The sequence below is a fragment of the Guyanagaster necrorhizus genome, assembly GCF_019112545.1.
Source record: "Guyanagaster necrorhizus MCA 3950 unplaced genomic scaffold BT62scaffold_9, whole genome shotgun sequence".
Classification (NCBI taxonomy): domain Eukaryota; kingdom Fungi; phylum Basidiomycota; class Agaricomycetes; order Agaricales; family Physalacriaceae; genus Guyanagaster; species Guyanagaster necrorhizus.
In genome coordinates, this window is record NW_025064888.1 from 726,433 (window position 1) to 753,785 (window position 27,353).

The window sequence follows — 27,353 nt, forward strand, 5'->3', positions numbered from 1 at the left end:
ACGTCTCTGTCGTTACGTGCTTTCAACCCAAGAACGAGGACTGCTGTGAAAAGCATCAAATGCTGAGAACAAAAAAAAAAAGGACTTGCTCGGTGTTCAGGACCTAATGTCATACTACAGTTCAATCGAATGTAACAGTCACGAAGCCTAGCAGGTCCCGCTTTGGTGGTGTTTCTTCTACATATCTATGCAAAGTGGTAGTAGGTATGATATGAGCATCAGCTCCGAATCATACAAGCTACAAGCGCTAAAATTCTTCATATCAGCACCCAACATGTCAGGGTGGATGATAGATAGTGTAGATATATCTTGAACTATCCTGTATGTTGAGATTTGGACTGTATCCAGAGTACATGCTTGTAAGACCTTTAGTCTTTGGGTTACAAACTCCTGAGGAGCTTCCCCATTGACTTCTCATATTTATACTAGACTACATCTTTTCTAGTAATTTCTACCTAATTCCTTCAATTTCCCTCAAATTCTTTCCTTACTCAGCATGCCGAATTGCTCGAACTCTCTCGCAGATTCCAACACTGTATGCGTTCATATTTTCTCAAGAAAAATAATGCGCTCTGGCACGAGCCTGCGTTGCGCCACGCTGGGTGCCTTGGTCGGGGTCCCGTCCGAAAAATTTAAGGTCTAGTTCCTAGACTACTTGGGAAAGAAATCACCGAGCATTAAATAGACCTTACCATCAGACCTTTCTCAGAATGAGCAAAACACGCAGTCTCGTATATCCAACTCATTAAGAAAACGTGCCACCACATATTCGGAAGCAGGCAGCTTCTCAGGGTCTATCAACAACTGCCTTGGGCATTGGATTTATTTAATTCACAGAGGACACGCGTTATTGGCGCGTTCAAGTCCGTTGACTAGCCTCTAGATGGAAAGCGTACCTGTGCTCTCGCATGTCAAACTATGGATGAATGTTGGACGGTGTTCCCCTTTACATACGGTAACGAGTTCCACGTCATAAAGCCGCTAGTGTTTCCCGCAGAAAAGGCAACTGGTCATCCGTTCGGTTTCTTTGGCTTTCGTAAACAAAAAAATACACAAAAAACGCGACCACGATCAACACGTTCCCCCGAACCCGCCTCGAAAGGATCTCATGGCGCTACTGGTCGTCAACAGTCAGGGTCAGACAGGGCTATGCTGTATGGGATTTGATACCCACCGCTAGTTATGCAGTATGGCCCGACGTCAGTACACGCATCTAACATGTGTCCGCCAGTCGCAGCATATAATGGTCGGCTCAGATGCTCCTGCTGGGTTGGTCTAGCTGCATCTGAATTTTCCATACTAACTTGGATGAAACGCCGAAATGCCGAAAAAGACGAATTTTCTCGCAAGAGCGCAAAACCCAGCGGTGAGGCAGTTAGATCATCATGATTTTCGCAATTTTTCGAAAGTGTGGCGCATCATTGACTCCTTTGGTTAGAACCCACGACAAAACCCAAGGCTTCGCAGGCCCCCAAAGCTCAGACAGAGCGCATGGTTCGTTCCGTGATTTTTCCAGATACTTCCGGCATCTGAACTTTTCGCAGACTGTTTGGCGACATGCAGACAGGCGTTCGGCTTCAAGGGCCCAGAGAGAGCCCAACGTCAAACCTCATACATTTGACTGGGATTCCCAAGCGGGAACAAAGTCGACGTCCCTAGCACCTGCGATTGGTCAAACAAATGCCTCCCAGGAAGGTCCGTTGCTGTTTCTCAGCTTCGGTAAAAAAAACTCTGTTGATCTAGACGGTCTCGATTTAGGTATTAAAAGAGACAATGCTCAGTCTGACTATTTTCCATTGGTCAGATATGGACAGCAAGCTAGCCCTTTCCATCGTATACCAAGGTTCGTTGATTCGTTCGTTTATCGCAAGGACAGTATTTGATAATTTTTGTTCACTTGAAGATCCTCCCGTGGTGCATCTCACAGCTCACGTTCTGATATATCTGATATATATTTTAATATGATGTCGGACGGAATGGGTGACCTAGGCACGGTCATACCATCTCCATTGCCACATGCAAACCCGCCGTTGCAAAGACACCGTCGGATCACATTACATGGAAACCTTCCATCATATCCTTCTTACGGCGGTCAGAACCTAGACACTGAACTATCTCATCACTCGCACTCGTTTGATTATTCACCGATCCCGCAAACAAGACAGTCAGTGCAAAGACAACGTCGTATCACATTACACGGAGGCTCTACTTTACCTTTCTCCTCCATCGACCCCAGCTTGCGTTCTCAGCCATATCATTACCTACCTAACAATGCAGACTCTGGCCATCTGCTAGCGCCCTCTGAGTCACCTTTTGAATTCTTTCCTTCAATACCCTCGTTCCAGTCATTCAGCCAAATTATGTACAGCTCGTCTGAGACTAGCCTTCCATCTGCGCCGTCAACGACGTCGTTTCCATCTGTCCCGCAAACCTCTGACGTTGACGTTTATGACACCGCGCCTTATCCCTTAGGCTTTTACTCTTTACACGACCCTTTGTCTACCACGGAGATCCCCCAATTCTGTGGATCTACATCTCCGAACGAATCCATGTCCAGTAGCAGTCCTTGGGGCATTCCAGCTGGGTCTCTCGGCATTCTGAGTAGCCACTCCTCTTCCTCCCTCGGAAACCCTTCGGAACATGCTACGGGGGAACTGCTAAATCAAACAGGTTACAGCGCTGAATGTGATCGGTTATCCTTACTCGGCCCATCTCGTCATGTCCATTCTCCAGGAATAAATCAAATGCGTCACGACATCTCACCTCACGTCGAATCGCCTTTCAGTAGCATCAGCTCTTATTCGACAGACAATCACACACCGTACCAACCACTATTGAACTCTGACCTATCATCCATCCTCCAGACTGAGCCAACTCCCAATTACTCTTCACAGCTCGAAAATGCTCTGCAGCTGGAATTTAGTACGGCAACTCTGGACTTGTCGAGCGTCGACATGTCGGGGACTGAACCACTTGACCCAGAATTATTGTTGATGGACTTTTATGTGCCCCATGATACCGAAGAGCCTTTCCGTCCTAATCATCTCTAGGATCTAAACTGGCTACTGTAGCCTATAGTATTTTTATTTCTTATATACCCCCAAGCCATAATCACGTACGTACTTCCCAGTATACAGTAGCCAAAATTTATGGATCTGAACTCGACACTTTCGTGCCTAAATAAATATGGAGATGAGAACGTCTTCGTGTTGCGGACTGTTACCATAAGTATAGCAAGATCGGGTGTCGGGCTCCCGGTGATACAAATACTACCAAACTTCAACGTTCTCTTCCGCCCACCATGCCCGTTCCATGGGAAGCATTACTTCCGTTCGGTATGGGATATCATTTTTCAGATATCCTTTGCGGTACACTCATACCTCTCATATAGCCCTCACTACAGTCATGATCAGTGCGGCAGGCACACTGTTTTCAGCCTCCCAACGTTTCCAGAACCTCGGCAAAGTCAGTAGATATATAACTGCTACTGACGTCCTAAATGACGATGCTCAGTTCTTACGAATGTGTTTTAGCCTCCACGATACGGTATTGATAGCTGGGATGAGATGATGATGAAACGGGACAAAGTCTTGACCGGCCATATCCGGGGTCAGTCGGTGAGTATCCCGTTTGGTTAAGAGGCTGCACATCTGTCGTTAATTGGTATCCCCACCTAACAGGACAATCCTATATCCCCTTCAATAGATGATCTTCGACGGAACCTTGGTGTTTGACCGTTGTCACTTTCTATCGTGACCGAGCAGAGAACTTGACACTCTTCGACTAGATGTCTCCGGCCGATGTCGATGGCTTGTTGCCTCCAACATATCTGATTATCTAGTCAATATAATCGACAATTGAATTGTTTGCGGCCCTACAGCATCTGACCAGATTTTCTTGTTGCGTCACCGCGAACTGCATCAAGTTTACTTGACAAGATAACGGACTGGGAGTGTCTACGTCGCACACGTGCACCACAGGTTACTTCAGGCTCGTTCCAGTAAAATGGGTATAGCGCCTATTCTCATATCTGGCGCTAGCACGCGCAGGCTCTGTACCGTTGAGGCCTGCACGCGTATCTCTAGACTAGTTCCACATCATGTCATGCAGCCACCGCCGGACATCCTCTTTGGGGCCTATATTAGATGATACCAGGGCTTCTGGTGAGATAGATCCGTATTTCTGCCCTTTCAATGAGGCCACCATGCTTTCTATCTCCTGTGTCAACTCTTCGCTAATAGACGCCGCGGCGTTTGATATCCGGATAGAACTTTCCAGGATAACCCCGTGTTTCGCCTGAATTTCTGCTGCCTTCATTGATGGTGAAAACCTCATTTTCAGCGGGGTAAAGGTGACGTACCACATTGCCCCATTCAAACGCTTCGCTCTTTGTATAGGTGAATTCGGGCGTCTGTCCGTATGCCCATTCCCAGCTCTGGGTTGAGAACGTTCATCAAACCTTTAATAGTGCGCACTTCACTGAGAAACCTACCGATAACTCGGTAACACCCCTGTGAACATCATCTAGATCTACTAAGTTGGTATCTTCGTTTATGTGTTGCACCTATGATAGTATCAAGAAATGCTTGTTTGGTGTGAAGGAAGTAAACCCTGACCTCTTCGTTAACGTTATATGCACGGCAGAACTCGCTGATCGTTGCCTCACAAAAGTGCTCATGGCTTAAATTATCATCGTGTTGCCTGAGATTGCATACTGGTGATGGCACAGAGGCCACGCCTTTCGTGAGCATAGAGTCCTAAAAATCTAGAATGAGTGGTTCGGCTATGAGACCGACAAAGCACCGTCGTAAGCGCGATGAAGATCGAGAGAAATTCTGAAGGTGCATGATGGATATGCCTTACTGTACAAGACACTGCCGTTTTCCATGATGATGATCTGGATGTGATATCCAGCGCTACGAATAAGCACGCCTCACTGAGTGGCAAGCGATATGCTCTCAGAGTCAAACATGACGCAAAGCAGTCATCGGACAGAGGTACGAACAGACCTAGTTCTGGCCCTTCTTCAACAGAAACCGTACCCACTTTTTTTGACCGTAAAAGCTCACCAAGCATCTCAAGATGAGTTGATATGAGCATAGTCCCATGATGATAAGCGCGGTTTTTCACGATTTTGTAGGCAGATCCCGAGATGTGCTTCAAACCAAGAACGAATAAGCAACTCGCTTATAACCCGGGGGGACGGCCGTGTACATATCTTTTTGTCCCCGATACAGATATCGTTCCTATCATTGAGTTGAGCATCGATACCCAATGACCGGACTGCCCGTAAGATGATTTGTGCAGTTACTTTTCGGTCAAAAGAATGTCGGTGTAGATGGATGGAGTAATTGGTGTTTCCCAGGTCCTGAAATCGCCTCTTCAGAAGAGAGTACAGCTGTAATAGTGATGATACGCACATGATAGACTGTACCGCCTCCGCTTCTTCGACGCACAAATGGGACCGAAGGGGTCTCTCGCAACGCAGTCAGATTGATTTCCTTCCAAGGGTTTTGATTTCGCCCAATGATAACGCATGGCTTGTCGCGGTAGATAAAAAGGAGTGGATCTTCTGGTGCCCTGTGTCTAAAAAGCCTTTCGGTCCAATGTTTTACCACATTTGTCGCCAAAACAGAAGTGCGTGACAAACCAGTCTTCGACGGAAAGATTGAAGTATGGATCTGTCGACTGAGAGACGTATATTGAGTGCTGCGGTATAGAGTGGGTAGACGAAAAGCGCCCAAAGCAGACGCCAGAGCGTTTCGTGACACGTCGGACAATGCTTGAGGACAACATCATGATACCAAACGTGCTGAATGTGTCGATGACCGTTCTCGGCATTTTCGGCCCGAGACAGTGTGTCGGACCGGTCTCCATCCTAGGGTAAGCAACAACTTTCACTGGCTTTAGTTACTACTTACGCTTAGCAGTCTACCTACTACATTAGATTGATCAAGTTATGACTGATGCTGCCTGCATCCCTTCCCTCCACTGACGGTAATTCTCTTTGGTCCATATGCTTACTTACTTTTACCAGCTGAAAAGAAAAAAGATCATAGCAACATCGTCACGGTGTTAAAATAACATTTAGTAACCGCTGCAAATGACGTCCGCATTGCTTCTGCTTGACCACCAAGCCTGAGGTCTGGAAAGTCACGACCTACATATCTAACGCAAGTCACGGACCTTGTCTTCACAGGTATTTGGGAATCTGTCGCAGCACTGTAGATGGGGAGGTGTGGTCATACACCGATGTTCCTAAACTTTGAGCCACGCTCAAGATTTCTCTTAAACATTCTATCGATCTTGAAAGCGTACGATACAAATGCGTCGCCAGAGGTGGCTGGAGTGTTGTCCGTTGCAAGGTCTGAGCATTGACAGGGCCCAAGTCATGTCGAATTGGTCGAGAAACTCCGGGTGTACGTAACATTTCTTTAATTTACCCGGTCTCGAATTCTTGTATGAGTTCAGCAGGGACGGCGTATTTTAGAACCGCACTGTGGGCGTCGCAGTCAAGGGGCTTTGTAAGACTCATTAATTGAAGGATTTCGCAAGTCTTCTGATTACCCCACGATGGTGAGAGAATGATGAGTCAGTTCTTCTGGAATCGGTCGGGCTCCTCTAAGGATCCGCTTAGGATATGTAGTGACGGTAAGGTTCGATTGTCCTTGTGAGTACATCAAGGTACTACTTACGTTCGCGTCGCGACAATGCAGGGGTACCTTTGTCCACGTGAGGGTGCATCTCGAACGCGAATTCCGGCGTCTGTAGGGAGTGTGGGAGATTACACGAAAAGCTCTGTAGATCGAGTGCTACTTGTGCTAGCCTAGCTTTCTGTTATGGACGTGAAATCTGGCAAAGCTAAAAGAAAACTTGCCGTATTCAGTATCGATGGTGAGCGACTCCTAGAATTTCGTACTGGCTTTGTGTACAAGTAAGCAACTGCTGTCAGGAAGAAGAGAGGGTCAGCGACAACCGCTCACAAAACGTGTTGTACGGAATTACCTACATCATTGGTTCAAGGACCCCTGTTTCAACACCAGGAAGGGTGGTAGGCGCTAAGAAGTGTTGTCCCAACACTGAAGTACTATAGGCGCAGAAAAGACGTCGGTCTATTGAAAGACGAAAGAACATAGAACCAGTGCTCAGACAGGGCGTCATTCCCACTAATCACATCTGTAGAGGGGAAGAAGATACTAAGGATGTAGTCGGGCAAAAATAGCGTGTGTGCAGAATGACTGCGAATCAGCCGAGGACGTTGAAGATATTTGATGGTATATGGGAAGCCTGAGTTAAGAGCGTTCACTACTTGGGAGCTGCGAGCATTTCTCCAAAGATAACGGATCATCACGATTATAAAGGCACAGTATGGCGCACCATTAGCCTAGCAATGGATCGGCGTGTCAGGCCAATTTTTCCCAACCATCTTGTATATGGCCCTTTGAACGCTTGATCGTTTCTCTATATTCTGGGGTCTGAAAAATAGTCTTAGCTACGTGAAACCAGTAAGCTGTAGGGGTCTTCGATAGAATCGAGTACGAAACACCGGCGGTCGATATCTTGAGACAATTGTTTAAGACTCACAATATCCATTCAACCCCTGATTGACGTGGCGGGCGGAGACTTGAAGTGGCGCATGTGCGTAGAAATATGACTGACTATGGCGGTCAAATGGAGATTCCGCAATCCACCAGCGGGGGCACTTTTGCTCAGAGCCGACGCTCGTTATGTGTGAGCAGACAGTCGAAGCTGTCACGTTAAAGGAGGATGAATAAGGCAAGGGCATTGACTTGGAGCGAATAAAATTAACTCGTTGCTGGCGGTTGTCGGACCATGATAGGCTATGTCGAGCGTCTACCTTTGGGTAGTGGCGCGCAACGACGCGCTCAATGGCCGAATCGTTTCGTTAACGTTGAAGACCTGTAGGCTATATGCTACAAAAATCATCAGTAGTCGGAACTGACTTGTCACGCGCGACGCTGACCATTCTAACACGCATATATAGCTGGGCAAAGATGGATCATCATCAAGGATGGAAAACGAAACTCCTACATAAGTCTGTTAGGGCGGTTCCTCCGCGGCTTGCTTAGTAGGCATCTTATTTGGATCTGCAGAAAAGACGTCGTTAGTAGCATGAACGAAGTAGGGTGAAAAGGTGTGCAAACAGTTTTGGCAGATTCCGACACACTTCTAATTCTTGAAAGCCAAAAGAGAGCAACCTGTTTTTCCATCTCCTGTTGTTGCGGACTACTGTCATAAAAAACGCTCTATGTTTGTCAACATATGATGTCCATGTCAACCTTCGCTGATATGATGGCCATTTTGAGAGATGAAAGATTTGGCCGTCATGGGATACTGGCATAAGTCTATCGCCCGGGTATTAGGAACTTTACAGCACCTGAGGTTTGGAATCGAGGTCATTGGGATTGATAAGAGACATTTTTCGGTACTATATGTACTCAATCGAGACCTCAAGGCCGACCCATTACCTATATAGCAGCCACGAGATCATTTCCATGGACTCTCTGAGCAGGATCAAAATCTGAGCCCTGCGGTGGTGCACAGCCAAGAGACGGATCGCGTTCAATGCGCAAGCTCCAAGTCAGATGTCGCATTGATGTTGCAATACCGTGAATAACCAGTCTATGTTCAGAACGGAGACATATATCTGGGTGCGGGACTTCCCCCATTTTGCCAACGCCCATTGCCAGGTAAATATACGAATGTGCGAGGATCCACCGAGCGAGCCAATGAGTATTTTAAGGACACATGTGCGCGGTGGGATTCGTTGTGAGACGGCCTGTGTTGAGGATCAAGGTTACGTCGACGGCACACGTTTCTGTCGCAGCAGATGCCATGGACCGATTAGGAAGGTTACAAAGCACGCACGCAAGATAGAAGTCTCACCTAACGTTCACTTGGTACTAATGCTGCCTATAAAACTTCCAGGAACGGGGGAAGCTGCCATTTTCTCACCCCGCTTTTTTGATTCCCTAACCCGTCTTCGTCGTCCACTCATGACCCAGCCAAGAGCCCTTCCAGGTAGGCATTCCTCACAGAGTGTACTGGGTTCCAAATAACCTTGTGAACGTATCTGTAGAATGTTGGGGACACCGAGGAGTGAGCAGAGGGTCTGATAAGTGACAGGCAACCCATTATTAATGCGACGTCCCAGGCTTCAGCAGCGTTCCCTGAAAATACACTCGCAAGCTTCGAAGCTGCCATCCGGGATGGGGCTGAAGGCATCGAGAGCGGTATTTCATGCCTTCGGGTTTCCGCGCTTTACGCCCCGTAACCATCGTCAGCAGACGTTCACGTATCGTTGGATAACGTCGTTATAATGTTCCATGATCCGGGTAATCATTCAACCCCCTCGTCTCGGTCATAGCTGATGTATTACATCCAGAGCTACAGCGGACGACGAACTCGATAGGTAAAACTGCCGCTGTCCGTGCCGCCGTATAGAAACTTATTACGCCGCAGGCAAGATAAAAGAGCGTCGATGGTATGGTCAAGACGGAATGGAACATGTCCGGACAAAGAAGACACCCGTACAATCTATCCCCACCTTTGCAGAGACCGTGGCATTGCTTATGAAGGTCGGTGAATTCAGTTGTCGTATTCCTGGAGGTTAATCACTTCTCTACCCGCAGCCAGAGAATTCGCACGTCAAGTTCAATGTCGATGTGAAGCCTCAGAACGATCCCGAGCGATTGTTCAAGCTGATGAATGAAACTATCTCGTCTCAGCCTGACTGGGAGGTCAACCTAGCTCCAAGAATTCTCTTGGGACTTTGGCATCCGCGATTTTTGGGACATGCCAAGTCAATCCTGCCGTATTGCAGGCGATCGCACATCGGAGAGAGCTTGTATCTGTCTCGCACGTACTTCTGGGACGATTGTGAAGTCTTTTCGGTTAGATTTGGTGTGCTCACGTCGGCCGATGGTCAGAAGTGGGTCCTTTTCTTCTGTTAGTCGCCGTGGATCGCGGCTGATATGTCGATAGGTTCAGAGAAGAGTGCAAGATGGCGAACAAGAAGATCATGGTGTGGACCGTCAACAATCCCGAGCACATGATGGAGGTAGGTTATATATACCCTCCTTCAGCCACTTTATCTTAGCGCTGCGCTAACTGCACGCAGGCGGTCAGATGGGGTGTAGCTTCGATCCTTACCGATGTGACTAAAACGTGGCTTGACCTCCGTGCTAGTCTGCAAGGTAAACGTGGCTAGGTTCGAGAGATTTCAATTACTCACCCATATTCCATTTAGTGGATTATGATAAGATCGGAGCCCAGTATGGGCGTGGTTTCTTGTGGACGACCCCGTATTACTACACGCCCTTCCTCAAGTTCCTGGGATTTGCATCGCAGAAGAGATTAGAGGTGCTTGCGGGACCATTTGATCAGTTCCTGATGCCTACCGCTCCCACCGCTATCAAAGGGGCGGCGTAAGGAGAATATACCAGATAGGTTTATATCGTAAACGTAGAGTTAGACGCGCACTTTCCCATATGGCGGTAGAGTGGTAGTGGATACAGAGGCCGTCATTATTTTGTGGACTATTACTTGTATATGTATACAAATGACTCGTATGCTTCTATATTCCATAACGTTTTTTCTATTCGCAGAGATATGGAACAGGTAAGTTGCATTACGACACGGACAAGGGTTATCACTTGATGATATGTGTTATATATAATGCATGGGCTATGAGTGGCTGTTATAAATCTGAAAGGACCCCAGGGACGTCGCGCAGATGGGTGCTTCAACGCACAACTGCGACAAAATGAGCCCGTTTGTAACTCGATAGGTCGTATAGAGCGAAGGAGGATCTTTTTGTGAGTGCAAGGAAGCGGGGATACAGACCCTGATACATAAAGATTGGGCATCTTCACGAACAAGGAGATGCCATGATCATAACAGAGCAGAGTAATCCTACGCGCCGCCAGACTGAGTATAGTGATCACCAAGTATATGATGCTCTGTTCGCACGTCAAGAACAAGGTGCTCCCCAGGACTAATGGTTCCATACAAGCAGATTCCCTAGAGTGACAGGGTTCTATTCGAAAAAAAAAGAAACAGAATAACACGACTTACTACTGCCAGGGTCTCCAAAGTAGCTTCATACCACGGCCATAGTCCGTCCGAGCGCATAGCGAGTGTGACTGTTATTAAGGAAGGCAAATGCGGACGTGAGGATTGTGGTATATTGACATCTGGTCGGCCACGATATGGGACGTTCGCACTCCTTTTGTTCAGACCCACACCCCGCATCTGCTCTGTTTCCAGCACATTCAGTGTATCTGCATTAGCCTCGCCCTGGCGCTGCTCAGAGCGAAACCTACAAGGAAGCAGCAAGGCTTTCCTTCCAAGAAATGTCTTCCTCTCGAAACGGAATTGAAACGTCGCCCGCAACAGCAATCCAGCCTAGCATGGTCAGCAGAAGAGTAACCACGAGTACTCGCATCGGATCGTCACCATCGTTATCGAGCCTACAAGCCAGGTCTGCCAAAATGCGGGGGAAAGCTGTCGAAACAGACTTGAGGGAAGACCGATCCCAAAAACGCACATGGCAACTGTACGGAGCGGTGAGGAGAAAAAGGTTTCGATGAACTCGATTGAACTGGCGCCTGTTTTCGTGTTTTCGTCGAGCATTTCAAATGAGAAAGGAATCTCGCGGCTCATTGACTAAAGCCAAGACAGAGCTGAAATGCTCGCTTCAGCCGAGAGCCCTGCAGATTCGGCACCCGGGATTGGGCATCTTTTGGGAGCCGACTGAGCGTTGAAATCCTTGGACGCGTATCACAGACATGGACGCGACAAGGAGGGCTGTACGTAGCCGTTTACCACCATGCATCATGGTCTTGTGACTTGTAGGAAATAATCGAAAAATCAAAGCGAGGTGAGTGCAAGCGGTTTAACTAGCACTCAGCCCTTGATGACAGTGATATCAATCATTCTGAGTTAATTGCCGATAAGACCATATGAGTATGAGAGGGCCGACATGTATTCGTAACATTCGACGATTCTACTGCCGAGTCTTCGAAAAGATGACTACCCGGGTCCGCTGAGTGGCGCCCTTCTGCGTAGAATCTGCTACGTGGTTGATTATCTTAAATGAAAGGTACAAGATTAGCATCAGCTGTCACGGTAGAAGCCATATAGCAGTGGTTCAATAGTTTACATGGGAAAATGTCCATCCTACAAAGGCTTTCTCTTAGAATGAAGCCTCACGGGAATTTCTCGTAGGTTCGCTTACCAGTCGATAACACTGACAGATAAGGACCGTCTCAGGTCTTGTGATCATCGCAGTTCTGGATGAACTTTTGCATGAATGATAAGCCTATCTGTACCCTTCCTTTTCAGTGACACCCGACTCGAGAAAACATATTAGCATACCGTAGGAGGGACATCCGGCAGTCTTCGGGGTCTTGCTTTATAATTCCCCAAATATAATTTAGCAAGAAATAAATATTTAGATAACTATTGAATAAGGAACACATCAGTGAAACCATGTGCACGCTTTTCCTCTTATTCCGTGAGCCAATAACTGGCCTTCGCCAGTGCGGCTGCGTTCTGACTCGATACCGTGTTCAGGCGTAGAAACGCACCTCTTCTTTTGTATATTTGACGGCATTCATCCTTTAAAATGATGAACACCCCCACTCACCCTCGTCGGACGCACCGAAAGCGTATATCGGCCCTTCGTTTGTCGTCGGACACGACATCAACGCTTCCCGAGTATATCGCTGCCGGCAATTGGAAAAGACCTGAACCAGAGACGCCTTCTGATCTGCCACCGGGGTATCCAGACAGTGCAGAAGAGGCTGACGAAGATACTGATTCTGATTCAGGCCAGGACCTTTATCTACCACCACGACCGACCGTTTCGTCGGTGACACCATCATCGTCACCACGCCGGAAGCGACGAAATCCTATTCACAGGAAGAGACAGCCTAATCCAACATCCACCGATCCTTACTTGGATTCTCTACTAGAACGTAGTGTTCACGCTTTAGAAATGTCGAATGCACTATTACAGAGCTCGATATCTACACAGACAAGTATGTCGACCATATTGTCGTCAGACTCGCCTGCAGATTCCACCCTGGAGGTCAGTGCGAGAAGGCTTTCGTCGAGAATACGGAATAACCGAGACATTCATGATGCTTGGGCCGACGATCTCGAGGAGATAAGCCACGGTGTGGATTGTTTGTTCTACGACAGCAGTGGGCGAAATAGTGGGCACTCGCTGAGGTCTGAAGGCAGCATCAGCATGAGCTTGCCGACGTCCAGCTTGCCGTCGGAGATGCATCGACATCTGCATCGAAGGCGTTCGTCCACGGAGTTTCGTACTGCTCTCAACGGACCACACTTGCGACTGGAGCCGCAGGCACGGTCGCAGCTGGTGTCTCTACCCCCTAGGGCCCTGACTCAATACGTCGCTAGCGACGACCACACGATTGTCTTGCCCTCAACCCTTGGCCTTCGGTCCGCGCCTTCCGCCTATCCTTCTCCCACATTCCCTGTCCCGGCGCCACCGCCTTCCTCACTTCGCGCTTACAACATGCTGTCATCTTTAATGACCCGACCTTCGTCAACAGGATCTTCCACTCCCTCATCTACTCTCACGTCACCTTCTTTCCTTTCTCGACGCGGTTCGAGCGTCAGTACGGAACGTGGAGGTCATTCTCGTTCACCTGCTTCCCGTATTAGAATAAACCAGTCTAAATCATCGCACCAATCCAAATCTCCAGATTTGGAACGAAGGACACTTCCTGACTCACTTTCCATAGACTTACGTTCTCGTTCTCGAACTCCAAAGCTTACCATGTCGCCTCGCCGGCCTATGACGCCTACTATCGAAGAATCTTCTCCCTCGGCATCTAGTTCCTCAGACGGATGCCCAGCCAAGCAGACGGTGAGGTGCCTTCGCAAGATTCTAGATGAACAACCTCCTGCCCCAAAACCTGAACCCAAAAAGGCTCCTCGATTCATGCCTATCTCCCCTGCTCCCCTTGCCGAAGCTGGGACTTCCACTGCTACTGCTTCCATCTCTCGTCTGTTCACTAAAGCTATCCACTCTTCATCTGCGCGTCCACCTTCACCGCCCCGACATTCCGCTCTGAAACAATCGTCATCCTCGAACACCACTCCTCGCCCTTCGCCTACACCTACGCCCTCTGCACTAAGTATACCTGATTTGCTTGGACGCACCGCTAGTTCCAGTTCGGGACGTTCGACACCCAAGCGTATCAGCTTTGCAGAACTGCCGGAGTCATACGCTGGAACGCGGCCGGGCAGCAAGTTTGCAGACAAGCAGAAAAGACGGAAGAGTAAGCGGAAGGATAAAAGGCAGGATGAACTACAGAGCTGGTGGCTGGGATGGTTGATAGGCAGTGGGGTTCCTTCGGAGGATCGTATGGAGGATCGGATGAATAGAGGGTGGGGCGGAGGACGCATAGGCGGTGCTTATGGGTCCGGAATTGATGATTGGGCTGTTTAACGACTGTCATGACTGTGGTATGTTACTTCGTGTTCTACTATAAACATTCTACTGATGTCCCGTGTAGATGATTTCTCTGTCTCATTGCTATATTTTTACCCGTTCTTGATCATATCCTCGCATTGCTTCCTATTCCATCCCTCTTTCATTCCCGGGCCCTTGCATGTATCGTGATATCGATTCTGTCGTAAGGTTTTCACTGCGCAAACACTTGTTTATATATCGTTAATTATCTATTAACGCACAGTTGTAGCACTTTCAGACGTCGGCGTCGTGCGTCTTTACGCTCATTTCGAGTGTGACGTCTCAAAATGTAGCATATCCATGTTCAATGAAAAATTCATCTGGGTGACAAGACTATGACATCAAGACTGCATTTAATCTTGTGACAGGCATAACCCAGGAGTTCGTTCCCAGGTGCAAGGACAATAAACCTTTTTCCCAACAAGCGTGTCGTCTTCGTGACCACCGAGATTATTGGCAACAATCCTGTTCACCACTCTTGTTTGACATTGCGAAGACGCCTCTTGTCCTAGGCCCAATCCCCCGCCCTAAGGAGCACGTGTAATTCTCTCTTTTATGTCTACTCTATAATGTTGAACCTTTTGTTCGCATGAACAGATACTATCTAAAATTTTCAGCAGATCGGTGGAAAAGCCCTACGACCAGTAATGCTTCTAGCTCCGACACTGTTAGGTCTCGCAACTCAGCAAGTATCATATTTGACTACAATGTTATTACAACTCAGTTCAGCCCGAGTGCAGCCCAATTTGAAAAGAATCAGCCATCTGGGGGGACATCAGAGGAATATTCGCAATTTCTCCTGGAACCTGCATACTCACTTATTCTGCATGTCAGGTAGGCTCAAAGTATTCAGACACATTCAGAGCCACTACTTAATCCTTGTCGTCCTTGATCGGCTCCAACGCGCCGGCCAAAAACATAGTGTTGAGAGTAGCGTCATGGTTTGTGCCTTCGGTACATACACATGAACGCGCCTAGCCACACTGTGACGAAAGGACAACGACCTACTTTCGTCGCATGTCTCGCGTGCGGGCGTTGTGGAGTTGGTCGCACCTATGATGGCGAGTCAATGGACCATGACGGGATAGCTGTCGAGGGAACGAACCACAGCTGATGGCCACCGCCTGGGCTGTTAAAGATGCGCACAGCACCAACAGACAGGTAAAGATGGGTCTCATTCTAGGGGCGATAGTATATCTAAAAGGCCTTACGGACACCAAGGGTTTTTATGTCCACAAAATGCTGTAGACTCTTCTTCTATGCTACTCTCTCTACCGTCTGTCCTATGGGCTGTTTAGGAAGTTGGAGTTACCATCAGATGACGGCGGTGGACTACTACGATACTCATGCACCACACAACGGAATGAAGGCCCGCGTTGGACCCCGCGATTGCATTTGCGAGACAGATCAATATTCACTAAGCAGACGCGTTAAGCTGGCCTTGTTCGGCGGATTTATGGTCACTTTAATAATTCTTTTTATATCGTTCGCTGTCTTGTCTTCTAGCTGTACCACATGCCCGAGTCCTCATCGGAAGACACCACAGCAAATATGTGCGTTGGTTCTTTCATGCTTGCGGCAGGCAACCTTCACGTACATTATGTTATTTTCTCTGGCGCTTGCTGTCGGTGATCACAGTGGCGTTTACACACCACACGGAACACTCCTCCACCCCCCCTCTCCTACTACCTGTCGTTTCGTAAATGAAAGAGCGAATGCGAATCAATAAGCTCTGCTGAAACTTGGTTGTCTTCTGTAACCAGTATATCCCAGCCGCACTTCCCAAATTTTCGCAAGTACCCTTCCACTTTCCACATTTCACTGGTTGTCAGTGAAACTTTGAAGCCACGTTCTACTGGTACGGGAGGACTCTCGAACCTTGGCCTGGTCTACCTAGGCATCGAGTCGTGGAACAAGGGTCGTCTACTCTCGTCGATAGGTGATTATCTGTGTGCGCCTCTTCGCCCCATGATATTTGGTTATTTTTTTTTTTTGACTCTTGCCCATCAACCCTTGCGTTTCATCCGTTTTGGTCTCCTAGTAATCGCGGTGCCCAAGATATATTTTTCAAAGCATGGCAGTGTGATTTGTCCGGGGTATATCTAAACTTTACATCTTCCTGGCAAATCAGAAGTAGGATATGACGGTGAGTATTAACCCCCTCCGCTTATCTACTGATCATCGGTCTGCATTTGAGGTCCGACAAGAGAAGTTCACACACCCACGAGGATGTAATAGGATCCAGGTCTTGTGCAAGTATTCAGAGGTATAACGTCAGCGTCAGCATGAAGCGCGTCGTGAAATTCTGTGATACGCATTATTCAAAAGCCCTTATGCTGGAGAACGAATGAAAATATAAAGTACGTTCCTGCCGATCGTACACCTCCGTAAGGCAGTCTCGGGGTAAATAACGAAGTCATTGACTTCATGCTTCTTGTGGCCGAAGCCATTATCAAGAAGAATCAGTAACCGAGGTCGGCCAAGGTGTTATGATCCCGAACCATTTGAACTTGAATAAAAACAAACCCAAGATGCTCTACAGACCGCATTTACGAACATGCCTCTTCACCGCTTCTACATTCCTGTCGGATTCTATTCCAAAGAGGATAAAACCGCTGTCGTCAAAGCCGTCCAGCAGTGCTACTCCCACCTACCCAAATTCTACGTCGTCGTGATCTTCATTGAGGTAGACAAGGAGAATTTCTATGTCGGAGGGGAGGCCACCGACAACTTTGTCCGCATAGTCGTACATCATATGGCCACCCATTATCACAGGTATGCTCCCAGGTCGGTATAATCGGTGCGCGATTGAAAAGGTCATGTAGCGATGAGCGCAAGAAAGAGTTCAACGAGAGATACAACAAGGCGTTGGGGCCATTCATAAAGGCACGGGGTGCTGACTGGGAGATACAAGTCGCGGAGATGGACGTGGGTATTTTCAGTTGGTCTTGCATACTGTGGAAGTTGACGATTTGTTTTACTATAGCGAGGCATGTGGGGGATAAACGGCATCAAGCCCCCGCCACGTAACTCGGAAGCAGAAGCCCTTTGGTACAAAGAGAACAGGCCTTCGGAGTACTAAATTCTGCTGAGAGGAGAAAGCGAGTGCCAATAATGTATAACATACACACTTGTCACGACTATCGTCTGATGAGATGAGATTCTTCCTATCTGATTTTCATTCGTTCATGTCGGAATGGATATAAGTCTGGACAACAGGTACATTCGGACAACCAACGATGCCTTTTAGGATATGTACATGACCAACAGTTTTGGGATTTCATGTCGTCAGAGTAGCATGCGGGCCAAGAGTACATGTTCCTGTGATGATTATAAAAGTCAATCTTCAAGGAAAATTAATAATTGAAAGACAACGTACCGTTTGAGCATAAGCTTCATGAAAACGATTGACTTTATCGGTTCTTGATCACTACCACACCTGGGTTAAATGTCTATGCTCATGAGCTCCAAAGTAGAAGGGTCGGGTGCGAATATCCCTCGCAAAACTCCCGCTACTTTGAACAGCATGGGTTTCCTCGATGACTATCAAAACAAGCTACAAGAAGGCGAATGATAATCGAGTCAGAGAAGTCGGCAGCTAGGGTACCGGACTATGGAACGTGTGTTTGAACTCTTCGCTGTAGATACTAGTTGATACGGGGACTCGTTCAGAGTTTTCTCGTGCATCGAAATGGCAATAGATAATCTGTCGCTCTTTTTTTGCGTTCTTGGCCGATGTTTCTTTTCAAGTAATGTAGGCTAAATGTCGTGGCACAGCGCCTGAAGTTCTTTATTTGATCAAGCAGGATTTCATCAGTGATAGTGACATAGGGTTCGAGCAGTGATATACAGTGACATAGACGTTCTGGTTATGTAGCAAGCAGGTCTGGCTAGAAAGATTCATTAATGTTAGCTATTGCGGCCTCGCCTAAGCCATCTGAAATGGACATACATCTCGCACTCCTATTTTGAGGGTAGAAACGACTTTTGCCATACGTGGGGTGAAAGAGGAAGTAAGGCAGCGGCTACTCGTCGGCCTTCCTCCGCCAATACATTATACGTCGAGCAAGCATTTTTCTGAAGAGAGAAAGGATAAGATAATGAAGTCTCAAGAGACACGGCAAGCGTACGGTGTCCATTGTATCCATTTGGATGCCCAATTGGCTCATGTATGGCTGAATAAATGGCGGTGGTTGTACTAATCGCGCACCCGTTCCGAAAAGTAATATTTCTGCTAAATATTAGCGCATATAGCCCATAGAACAAGACTAAAAACAGACCGGGTCTAGGTGAAACAAGGTCAAAAATTTCCAGGTGTTCCTTCCCCCATCCCTGCCACAAAGTCTGTGGCACATCCCATAGAAACACCTGTCCTTCTACAAAAATGCACGCCGAAGGTAGAACAAGTCCGTCGACCAGCTGAATGCCTTGATTGGTTATCCTCTTGACTTGAACTGCCGGTGGATTGTCGTCGGCGAGGATGTTGGTCAGTCCTCTGCCTCTGTCGTGATCACTCAGGCTTCTCCAACATGTGCTTGAGTGCAAAAGACGAGACACTGGGAAGCAAAATGCTCGTTGGCGAATAGGAGTGAGAACGCCTCGTAGACAGTGCATCCGTAAGTGGGAGAAAGAGATGACGTCATGGTCACATTCTCAAATAGAAACACGCGATTGGACAACTGCGTTTCTGTGAATTATGATATATACAACGTTGAGAGGTACGACTGGAAAATACAGAAATATAATAGAAAAAATTAGACAGGCGCGGCAGGAGCAGCTGAATAACGTCTAGTTGACCTACGAGTACGCAGAACCTCGTCTGGAGGTGTAGCCGCTTTGCGTTTCTTCCCTCGCTTTGACGTTGTAGGATTCGACGGTTCATCATCATTCCCTCCTTCCTCGGACTGATCATCCCTATCCTTAGCAGCGACTTTCTTTAGTCGTTTAGAGGAAGAAGTGCGCCCGGCTTTCATCTGAGTCTTCTGCTCCGACTTGATATTCAGATCTTCCCAGCCTCCTTTCTCTGACAAAAGCTTGATCGCATCCCAGGCTTTCTCACCCACACGCTGAATGCTTAGACGTCCACGGGTGATGAGGTCCATAGCTAACAAGTGTTAAACTCGGAAAAGCCCTGGGAGAAAACGGACCTACATCGAATAGCTTCAGCATCAGACTGACTGATGTAACGGACATTTTCGGGTACAGATTCGATACTTTGGGCGCCTATGTAACGCAAGAAGGACAAAGGAACGAAGTGCTGTGCTCGCGCTGTAAACTTGAGGTCGACCATGAACCATTTGGGTTTCTCCTTGTCTGATTTCTAGAAGGATTTACGATGAAAAATATGGTGAAGGATGCCAATGAGGAGTGGGACATACAGGGTCGAAGTATGGGTGCGAACTTGAAGGAAGGAAGGAGACTATTAGCACGTACGTGACGACGCAGACGTGAGCAACATACGGATCCCAAGCAGTGTCTGCGCTTCAAGATTGATATTGAGCGTGCAGAGATTGTGGCTGATATTATACACCTACGATCGGGATATGCTTCTTTGACCACCTGTGAGGACAACATAAACGAAGATGGGCGGGAAGAGGCAGGGCAATCAGACCTCAGCAAAAGCCGCGATTCCTTGATGCAGGAACGCGTCAAAATCCAATCTACGATAGGAAAAGACGAGACGAACCAGGAACTTTGCAATTCGAGTGGTAAAAAAGAGCCTGGGGCTTGTCAGCGCGTTGCCTGAAATCAGTAACGGAACCGAACTTTTCGTACCTTGTCTCCAACTTTCATCTCTTTCATAAGATTTCTCGCCTCGTAGTTCCGAACACCTTCCCACGACGATGTAACGACGGTCTCAAAATCGTCGACGCTAAACTGCCCGGACGTCTATAAGACCCTGCGACAGTCATGAAAAGTGACTGTACCTTGCGCTGTATCGTGAATATTGTCCGTAACTCAGAAACGGGAACGTTACCTTTACATCCTTTCCCTTGACGAAGCGAGAGTCGGGCTCTGCCTTGAGCAGCCAAAAATTCCTAGGTTTGGACATAGATTAGGACGGGATAAACATGAACACCTAATAAAGGCCGGAAAGTATAACGGATATAAAGATATAAGCTTAGAGAATTTACGTGACTCCATAGCTAAGTGGTTATAGCATGAGATTGCAGTTATACGTTATCTCGGGGTCGCGTGTTCGAGTCACGCTGGAGTCTGTTATATTTTATCTGCAGTTTTTGTCACTGTGCTTAGCACTGTCATTCTGATTTTTTTCATCTTGTAATTTACCGTGCATCACCTAAGGTCGTGCATGAAACATTGGGGGTGAGTTATCATTTATTAATCCCACCCCCACTTGAGAAGAGTTTTGACTTATCTATCACACATATAATCATATAGCAGATGCACAGAATTGCAGATTCTTTTTGTGTTCAGGTTTTTGCATGTTTTCTTTGTCTCAATCCATCTGTAAATGTTGAATATCTATGAGTGTACTTTGTAAATAGAATAGACATGCATTTGTATGTATGCTTAACTAGCAGTCAAATGATAGGTAAGTTACTTATTGTAAAGGCAAAGATAGGGAGCATTTTCATAGGCCTCTGTATGGATCTCAAGGCACCCACTATCTCTGCTGATATGGAGCTCTGCTCCATTCACAATGCCTTACCATCTTTGCACAATATTTTTGAGAGGTCTCATTCCAAATCCATCTTGGAGCACTGGGTCTGACCTCTTTCATGACCTCAGAGTGCCTATCCTCAAAAAATGCATCTCAATATGACTTGAAGCTGATCCAGGCAGTGGAAGATGTCACACAGCAATTGGTCAATCTTATTATTGCTAATATCTGATGCTATTCCTAGATAAATACACTCATCAAAACTAGCACATTTCTTATATCTATCAGTTTTCTCCCAGATGCATCTGCATGTTATGAGTCATTCCATGGCCCAATACTTTTATCTAATGTTTTTCCTCTTTCCTTCATCTCTCTGGTTTAGCTCATATTTATTATTTCTACCATATATATATGAGCTAGTATGTGTAGTATAGCTAGGGGTTTCTGCAATTGACCAAGCCTTTACACCTGTCAATGACTGTATGAGCCTTTTGTGAGAAAAGCAACTTTTATCACCCTTTTATATTTTTGACAGCTCTATTGGCTTAATCTTTGCTTTATCTTTTCTCTCTCTCATGTGTGCTTTTTTCTCTAAACTCTCTGTATCTCTCTTTGTCAATATCTGGATCCTCTACAGCTTGATCACCTGAGGATGTTCTGACTCTGACACCAATATCTAATTTTCTCTTTACTTCTCAGTTTCTTAGAATGTTGCATTACTCTTTGCATAGCCATCACAACACCACTGTTGTATCAGCTATATCAGAGATGGACAGTCCTTTATCTCAGTTATCAGATGAGTTGTCACCAACAGACTTTGATACTAAAAATGTGACAGATTCTAGCACTGGAAGTGCTCAGGATGCTACCTCTGTTTCAGCTGTGAGTCATGTTCCAGCATTTAATGCTATAGCACTGAGAAATATTTCTCTTGCTTATGTACAAGCAGAGAAAGAGGATTCAAATCACTCAGAGAAATCAGAGGATGTTGGTTTCAAGAAAAATCTGACCACAGAATTTTCAGATAATGATTCATTCTGTAATAATGTAGAAAATGAAAATGATTATAGATCATCTACATCTTCTACCTTCAAGAAAGCATCCTGTAGTACAGATGCAAAAGAATCCAATAAAATGGCAAGATCTGTATTATGATTTTTCTATTTTTCTTTCTTGATTAACCTCTATTCATGCTTAGTCAGAGCATCTAGACCAGTGCTTAGGACCATGGAACATGCTTAGTCACTATAATAGGCAGAGTCAGCCATTGTCCTTTAACAATAATGATGCCTCTTGATAATAGACAATACTCTTTTGTAGGTAGTAATGATGCTCAAGGATAACAAGTATTGTAGCACTGAAGCACACAATTAGTAGGTATATATTTAATCAGAATATGAATAGTATGTAAGTAGTGTAGCTCTCACTGTATATCCTCAGCTTTGAGCTAAAGTTTATCTTCACCATTCTGCCTTAAGCCAACTTGTAATTGGCCTTGAGATATAACACCATACAAGCACACATAACTAAACTTGAGCATGACTGTATAAACTTGATATAGCACTCATTTATCACATGTTTAGGTTATGTGTCATTTGAGCTCAACAATTAGCTCAAAGCTTCTACCTTTCCTTTCCTTATACACAATAAGCACAAAGAAAACCAAATGCCATCATCATCTACATCAACCTCTGATCTCACTGATGACTTCTTTAGGCTTTTAGCCTCTGTGATAGGAACTCTTCTTGAACTTCTCATAATTGTCTATCTCTGTCAAAGATGACAATCTATGACTGCCTGAGTAGTCAGACATGCTTGAAAAAGTAGACAAAGAAGCACTGCAGGAAGAAATACAGTGTGAGTGAGAGAAAGAGTATTTATGACTATACCAGAAGCAGATGGTCATGCTTACACAGGATGTTATCTGGAGAATGATGCCTATAGGATAAGACTATATAGTAGCAGATAAACTAGAAAAGATTGACATTTTACAGTATGCCACCACTGAGCAGGCAATTTTATATATAACAGAATGCACTTTGAGGACCTGCTGACAAAGCTGCCAGCATATTAGTCTAGGTTTCAACTCCAGCCAATATTGAATACTCCATCTGTTACCCTGAAATGAGCCAACTATATGATACTATCCATCTGAACTACCAGCACTCAGTATATGTATATAGCACCCTTTATTCAAAGTATCCAAACTCAGCCTATTCAGCTAATGTCCCAGCTGACAAAGTGGCCTACTGGGTTCTGAAATCTCTAGACTGGCCAGAGAAGCTGACTTCTCAGTGGACAGCCACCACCTGACAAGGCTGGTCTGAATAGCAAGGTCCCTGAAGAGGATGACCTTGAAGTCATCAAATTAGACTTCACTATGCAAAATGGACATATTGTGTGCAAAGAGAATAGGCTGACTGGGAGTCTGGTTGCTGATGACAACTCACTTCACTCCTTCTTCAGACCACCTACTAAGTGGAAGTGACTATCATTTTACAAATACTCAAATCTGATAAGGGTGCTGCCTGCAGATGCAGCAATAATTCAATGCAACTTGATCTTTTATGGAAGTCTCAACCTTTCAAAGATGCATCAAATGATATTAGTCAATTTTTGATTGATTGCAAATAGTATTTTGAGGTATACTCCACATATCTCTCCTTCAATATCTATTGCATGTTATTCATTGCATCCTACTTTGAGAACAAGGCAAAGATGTGGTGAACCCTTATTTTCTCTGACTTTTACTCAATAATCAGGTAGCATCATTGACTGCTGTCCTGGCTGGTATTTAAGCAGATGGTTCATGACAAGTTCATTGATCTGGCAGTCCAGAAAGTATACAAGAACAAGATGAAGAAGCTGCAGATAGAGAATAAAATGGCAAACAAGTACTTCAATGAGTTAGAATGACTTGGAAAACTTGCTGAGATCTAGGACAATGTTGCTAATGATAGAAGGATGATTGAGATGCTCAAGAAAGAAGCATCTCTCTCCTACACAAAGATGATCTCAGATATAGGAGTCAACATTCCAAAGGGGTATGATGTCTAAAAGGAATGCATCACTGAGATGAATAAAGAATGGCAAAGGCAAAAGATGGAGAATGTCAACCTGCAAAGTGATTGAAGACTGAATAATTTCTCCAGTGCAAAGCCTAATAATACTTTCAACACTGCTAAAACCAATGCTTTCTTCTCTTTCTCTCTAATATACAGCATGCAGAAGACAGAGACTGGCACCATATACACTGGGAGTGGAAAGCCAATGGATATAGACTGTCTCAAGAAGAAGGGAATGTGTTTTAATTGCAGGAAGAAGAGACATCTATTATAGAATTGCTCAAAGAAGAAATGCATGCAGGAAGATATCTGGGCACAAATCACCAAGTTGCAAAAAGAAGCCAATAAACTTGAAGAACTAAGCAAGAATATAAAGGTCAAGAAAGTAAAAGACAGAGCTGATGAATGAATAATCCTATTTGATCAGCCAAAGAACTTAGTGATGTGTCTCACATAGCTGCTGGACAGACTTATATACCATCTTTAGTTACTAATATTTATATACATTTGAATATACTCCTGTCTACCACTATACTGAGCATGCTGTAAGGATCAATAAAACAGAAGACTCAACTGCCTATAGGCCAAACAAGAGGAGCAACTCCTATGAGCTGGCTAAAACTATTTAACACTAAATGAACTTGGTGAGCTATCAAGGATGTGAGAACAGAAGAAGAAGCCAAGGCTGTACTCAAGAATTGGATATACTGAACTTGAACAGAAGAAATAATCAATAAGATAGTAGAAGAAATGAAGAAAGCCAAATGATGCCAGGCTCTAGAGTGGCTCAATGAACTCCAGGAATCAAAGAAGTACATATAGCAACAAAAAACCTTAGTGTGGGATCTGACCACTAAGACCCAAATTGAAATACTCATCTTCCACTCTATACATGCAGTGACAGCCCTGATTGATAGTGATTGCACCAAGAGCTCAATAAATCATGCTTTCATCAATAAGCACAGTTTGCCAACATAGGCTACTGCTACCCTTATCTCTGTTTACAATGCAGATAGTATGAAAAACCAAGCCAGGTCAATAACCAAGTTCATTGAACTTTGGTTAACCATAGGAGATCACTCTGAATGGATCAACTTAGCTGTCATTGACCTTGGAACTAAGAAAGTGTTCCTTGGTTATGATTGGCTGATACAATATAATTCTCTGGTCAATTAGAAGATTAGACAAATTATCTTTGCACAATGCTGATGCTGCAAAATCCCCTTTGAACTGCCAGATGAGGATCCTGAAGATTGATGGGATGAGGGGATGAAAGACAGTGAGACCATTCTTATCATCAACATAGAATAAGCTGTACATGTTCAGACAATGCACCACACCAATGATTTGGCAGCAAAAGCCAATACAGAAAAAGAAGAGAGGACATTCAAAGAAATAGTGCCTAAATGGATTCAAGATTATAAAGACCTATTCAGCAAGGAGAGTTTTGATGAGCTACTAGAACCAAAGCTATAAGACTATGCTATCAAACTAATCCTAAACACAAATGCCAACCTTGACTGTAAAACATATCTGCTCAGTTATCTGGAGCAATAGGAGCTCAACAAATTTCTGAAAGAGAATCTCTCCAGTGAGCACATTCAATCCTTGAAGTTGCTGATGGCATCTTCTTTCTTTTTTGTCAAAAAGAATGATGAGAAGCTCAGGTCTGTCCAAGATTATTAGAAGTTAAATGAGATGATGATCAAAAATCACTACTCTCTCTTATTAATCTCAGAACTGATGGACAAGCTGTGGGAGGCCTGCTACTATACAAAGTTGGATGTCAGATGGAAGTATAATAATATATAAATCAAGAAAGGTGACAAATAGAAGGCAGCCTTTTGCATCAACCAAGAGCTTTTCAAACTAACTGTCATGTTCTTTGGGCTAACAAACTCACCAGCCACCTTCCAGTGGATGATGAACAATACCTTCAAAGATCTCACCACCACCAGAAAAGTCACTATTTATCTTGATGATATCCTTATCATGTCTAAGGACAAAAAGAAACACCAATAACTAGTTCAGCAAGTGTTAGCTCTGATAAGAAAGCATAAACTATTTCTCAAAGCAGAGAAGTGCAAATTTGAAGTGCTGAAAACAGTATCTGAGGGTGATCATTAGTGAAGAGAGCATCTGGATAGATCTGGTGAAAGTAGCAGAAGTAACCAAATGGCTGGAGCTGACAAAGAAGAAGGAACTTCAGTCATTTCTGAGGTTCACTAACTTCTACTGTCAGTTCATATGAGATTATAGCAAGATTGTCCAACCTATGATACAGCTTACTGGTAATGCCCTATAGGTATGAGAACCCTCCCAACAGGCCACATTTGACTATCTCAAATAATGCCTTACAGAAGATATAGTCTTGGCAATTTCAACACAAGATGGGAAGTTCAGAGTGGAGGTGGAATTAAGTGAAGAAGTGATTGGCATAGTACTTTCTCAGAAACAGGACAGAAAGTAGTGATCAGTGGCTTTTGTCTCCAAGACACTAACTGTCACTGAATGCAACTATAAAATATATGACAAGAAACTTCTTGCCATTATGCTAGCCCTTGCAGAGTAGTGTCACTATCTGATTGGAGCAGTACAGACCTTCAAGATCTGAACAGACCACCAGAACCTTTGATATTTCCAACTTTCCTAAAAACTTAATTGACAACAAGCATGATAGATCATAGAACTAATAAAAAGGCCAATCTCTTGAGTTGATAAGTAGATCATGACCAGAGGAAAGAGAACAATGAGAGGGTGGTGTTATTAAGACTGGAACACTTTCAAGCTATGATAATGTCAATGGAGAAGGAGATTCATGAATAGATCAAGAGTACAACATGAGACACCAGCCAGTGGGACCAGCCAGTGGCTCTCTCACTCAATTATGAATGAGGGATGATGAAAAAAGGTGGACTGATTCATGATGATGGAAGAATATATATCCCTTGTGATCATCAACTTCAAGGAGAGATTATAGCCATCATGTGACTGCAGGACATCTGAGAATCACAAGAACCAAAGAGTTGATTTTATGCAACTATTGATGGCTGAAGATGAGACAGGATATAGAGAGATACATGAAAAGATATGAAATGTGTCAGCAGATGAAGGCTTCAACTCAACTGAAAGT

The 27,353-nt window shown here is 45.3% G+C and overlaps 11 protein-coding genes and 1 non-coding gene across 12 annotated transcripts; 7 read left to right on the forward strand and 5 right to left on the reverse strand.

Moving 5' to 3' along the window:
- Window positions 1-1,321: 1,321 nt before the first annotated feature.
- Window positions 1,322-3,050, forward strand: BT62DRAFT_993318 (uncharacterized protein; the record flags this gene model as incomplete). Its single annotated transcript, XM_043190397.1, has 5 exons — window positions 1,322-1,366; window positions 1,459-1,494; window positions 1,545-1,695; window positions 1,759-1,843; window positions 1,904-3,050. 5 exons carry the CDS (start codon window positions 1,322-1,324, stop codon window positions 3,048-3,050), a joined length of 1,464 nt encoding a protein of 487 aa, XP_043041172.1.
- Window positions 3,051-3,301: 251 nt separating this feature from the next.
- On the forward strand, window positions 3,302-3,792 carry BT62DRAFT_1075046 (small secreted protein; the record flags this gene model as incomplete). The annotated part of the gene is made up of 4 exons (XM_043179079.1): window positions 3,302-3,335; window positions 3,392-3,465; window positions 3,534-3,617; window positions 3,681-3,792. 4 exons carry the CDS (start codon window positions 3,302-3,304, stop codon window positions 3,732-3,734), a joined length of 246 nt encoding a protein of 81 aa, XP_043041173.1. The 3' UTR covers window positions 3,735-3,792.
- A 104-nt stretch (window positions 3,793-3,896) lies between these two features.
- BT62DRAFT_947798 (Lipoyltransferase and lipoate-protein ligase) lies at window positions 3,897-5,797 on the reverse strand (the record flags this gene model as incomplete). Its single annotated transcript, XM_043188037.1, has 8 exons — window positions 3,897-4,311; window positions 4,361-4,435; window positions 4,493-4,564; window positions 4,617-4,757; window positions 5,047-5,186; window positions 5,215-5,368; window positions 5,421-5,595; window positions 5,651-5,797. Coding segments are annotated over 8 exons (1,129 nt in total), but the record flags the coding sequence as incomplete, so codon positions are not given.
- A 3,220-nt stretch (window positions 5,798-9,017) lies between these two features.
- BT62DRAFT_980163 (PLC-like phosphodiesterase) lies at window positions 9,018-10,452 on the forward strand (the record flags this gene model as incomplete). The annotated part of the gene is made up of 10 exons (XM_043189488.1): window positions 9,018-9,042; window positions 9,101-9,120; window positions 9,176-9,254; window positions 9,309-9,356; window positions 9,407-9,433; window positions 9,484-9,599; window positions 9,654-9,952; window positions 10,006-10,081; window positions 10,142-10,217; window positions 10,271-10,452. 10 exons carry the CDS (start codon window positions 9,018-9,020, stop codon window positions 10,450-10,452), a joined length of 948 nt encoding a protein of 315 aa, XP_043041175.1.
- Window positions 10,453-10,589: 137 nt separating this feature from the next.
- Window positions 10,590-11,655, reverse strand: BT62DRAFT_1075049 (uncharacterized protein; the record flags this gene model as incomplete). Its single annotated transcript, XM_043179080.1, has 3 exons — window positions 10,590-11,043; window positions 11,098-11,427; window positions 11,479-11,655. The coding sequence occupies 3 exons, from the start codon at window positions 11,653-11,655 to the stop codon at window positions 10,936-10,938; spliced, it is 615 nt and encodes a 204-aa protein (XP_043041176.1). The 3' UTR covers window positions 10,590-10,935.
- Window positions 11,656-12,505: 850 nt separating this feature from the next.
- BT62DRAFT_788301 (uncharacterized protein) lies at window positions 12,506-14,895 on the forward strand. Its single transcript, XM_043182284.1, has 2 exons — window positions 12,506-14,523; window positions 14,574-14,895. Exon 1 carries the CDS (start codon window positions 12,650-12,652, stop codon window positions 14,504-14,506), a length of 1,857 nt encoding a protein of 618 aa, XP_043041177.1. The 5' UTR covers window positions 12,506-12,649; the 3' UTR covers window positions 14,507-14,523; window positions 14,574-14,895.
- Window positions 14,896-15,094: 199 nt separating this feature from the next.
- BT62DRAFT_930705 (uncharacterized protein) lies at window positions 15,095-15,751 on the reverse strand. The gene has a single exon (XM_043185987.1). The coding sequence runs from the start codon at window positions 15,706-15,708 to the stop codon at window positions 15,535-15,537; it is 174 nt and encodes a 57-aa protein (XP_043041178.1). The 5' UTR covers window positions 15,709-15,751; the 3' UTR covers window positions 15,095-15,534.
- BT62DRAFT_788309 (uncharacterized protein) lies at window positions 15,629-16,608 on the forward strand. Its single transcript, XM_043182285.1, has one exon. The coding sequence runs from the start codon at window positions 15,759-15,761 to the stop codon at window positions 16,257-16,259; it is 501 nt and encodes a 166-aa protein (XP_043041179.1). The 5' UTR covers window positions 15,629-15,758; the 3' UTR covers window positions 16,260-16,608.
- A 328-nt stretch (window positions 16,609-16,936) lies between these two features.
- BT62DRAFT_993322 (uncharacterized protein) lies at window positions 16,937-17,698 on the forward strand. The gene is made up of 3 exons (XM_043190398.1): window positions 16,937-17,305; window positions 17,356-17,458; window positions 17,517-17,698. The coding sequence occupies exons 1-3, from the start codon at window positions 17,088-17,090 to the stop codon at window positions 17,610-17,612; spliced, it is 417 nt and encodes a 138-aa protein (XP_043041180.1). The 5' UTR covers window positions 16,937-17,087; the 3' UTR covers window positions 17,613-17,698.
- Window positions 17,699-18,288: 590 nt separating this feature from the next.
- Window positions 18,289-19,168, reverse strand: BT62DRAFT_947804 (DUF498-domain-containing protein). Its single transcript, XM_043188038.1, has 4 exons — window positions 18,811-19,168; window positions 18,661-18,761; window positions 18,483-18,607; window positions 18,289-18,420 (listed from the first exon to the last, which is right to left on the reverse strand). Exons 1-3 carry the CDS (start codon window positions 19,142-19,144, stop codon window positions 18,494-18,496), a joined length of 549 nt encoding a protein of 182 aa, XP_043041181.1. The 5' UTR covers window positions 19,145-19,168; the 3' UTR covers window positions 18,289-18,420; window positions 18,483-18,493.
- A 41-nt stretch (window positions 19,169-19,209) lies between these two features.
- Window positions 19,210-20,593, reverse strand: BT62DRAFT_930709 (DUF55-domain-containing protein). Its single transcript, XM_043185988.1, has 9 exons — window positions 20,508-20,593; window positions 20,306-20,407; window positions 20,217-20,250; window positions 20,142-20,161; window positions 20,065-20,089; window positions 19,991-20,006; window positions 19,909-19,930; window positions 19,682-19,850; window positions 19,210-19,634 (listed from the first exon to the last, which is right to left on the reverse strand). The coding sequence occupies exons 1-9, from the start codon at window positions 20,580-20,582 to the stop codon at window positions 19,285-19,287; spliced, it is 813 nt and encodes a 270-aa protein (XP_043041182.1). The 5' UTR covers window positions 20,583-20,593; the 3' UTR covers window positions 19,210-19,284.
- Window positions 20,594-20,666: 73 nt separating this feature from the next.
- BT62DRAFT_t62 lies at window positions 20,667-20,748 on the forward strand. The gene has a single exon. It is a non-coding gene; the product is annotated as a tRNA-Cys (tRNA).
- Window positions 20,749-27,353: the final 6,605 nt, after the last annotated feature.

What these genes read in the sequence shown, in the direction of transcription:
- BT62DRAFT_930709 (XM_043185988.1), bottom strand. Translation starts at nt 20,582, where the DNA reads ATGTCCAAACCTAGGAATTTTTGGCTGCTCAAGGCAGAGCCCGACTCT. An exon ending in AGATGAAAGTTGGAGACAAG is followed by an intron (nt 20,251 to 20,305) that starts GTACGAAAAGTT and finishes GACAAGCCCCAG; the next exon opens with GCTCTTTTTTACCACTCGAA. An exon ending in CTCGAATTGCAAAGTTCCTG is followed by an intron (nt 20,162 to 20,216) that starts GTTCGTCTCGTC and finishes TCCTGCATCAAG; the next exon opens with GAATCGCGGCTTTTGCTGAG.
- BT62DRAFT_993322 (XM_043190398.1), top strand. Translation starts at nt 17,088, where the DNA reads ATGCCTCTTCACCGCTTCTACATTCCTGTCGGATTCTATTCCAAAGAG. An exon ending in ATGGCCACCCATTATCACAG is followed by an intron (nt 17,306 to 17,355) that starts GTATGCTCCCAG and finishes AAGGTCATGTAG; the next exon opens with CGATGAGCGCAAGAAAGAGT. An exon ending in TACAAGTCGCGGAGATGGAC is followed by an intron (nt 17,459 to 17,516) that starts GTGGGTATTTTC and finishes GTTTTACTATAG; the next exon opens with CGAGGCATGTGGGGGATAAA.
- BT62DRAFT_930705 (XM_043185987.1), bottom strand. Translation starts at nt 15,708, where the DNA reads ATGAGACCCATCTTTACCTGTCTGTTGGTGCTGTGCGCATCTTTAACA.
- BT62DRAFT_788301 (XM_043182284.1), top strand. Translation starts at nt 12,650, where the DNA reads ATGATGAACACCCCCACTCACCCTCGTCGGACGCACCGAAAGCGTATA.
- BT62DRAFT_947804 (XM_043188038.1), bottom strand. Translation starts at nt 19,144, where the DNA reads ATGCACTGTCTACGAGGCGTTCTCACTCCTATTCGCCAACGAGCATTT. An exon ending in CCTTGTTTCACCTAGACCCG is followed by an intron (nt 18,762 to 18,810) that starts GTCTGTTTTTAG and finishes AATATTTAGCAG; the next exon opens with AAATATTACTTTTCGGAACG. An exon ending in AAATGGATACAATGGACACC is followed by an intron (nt 18,608 to 18,660) that starts GTACGCTTGCCG and finishes TTCTCTCTTCAG; the next exon opens with AAAAATGCTTGCTCGACGTA.
- BT62DRAFT_788309 (XM_043182285.1), top strand. Translation starts at nt 15,759, where the DNA reads ATGTCCACAAAATGCTGTAGACTCTTCTTCTATGCTACTCTCTCTACC.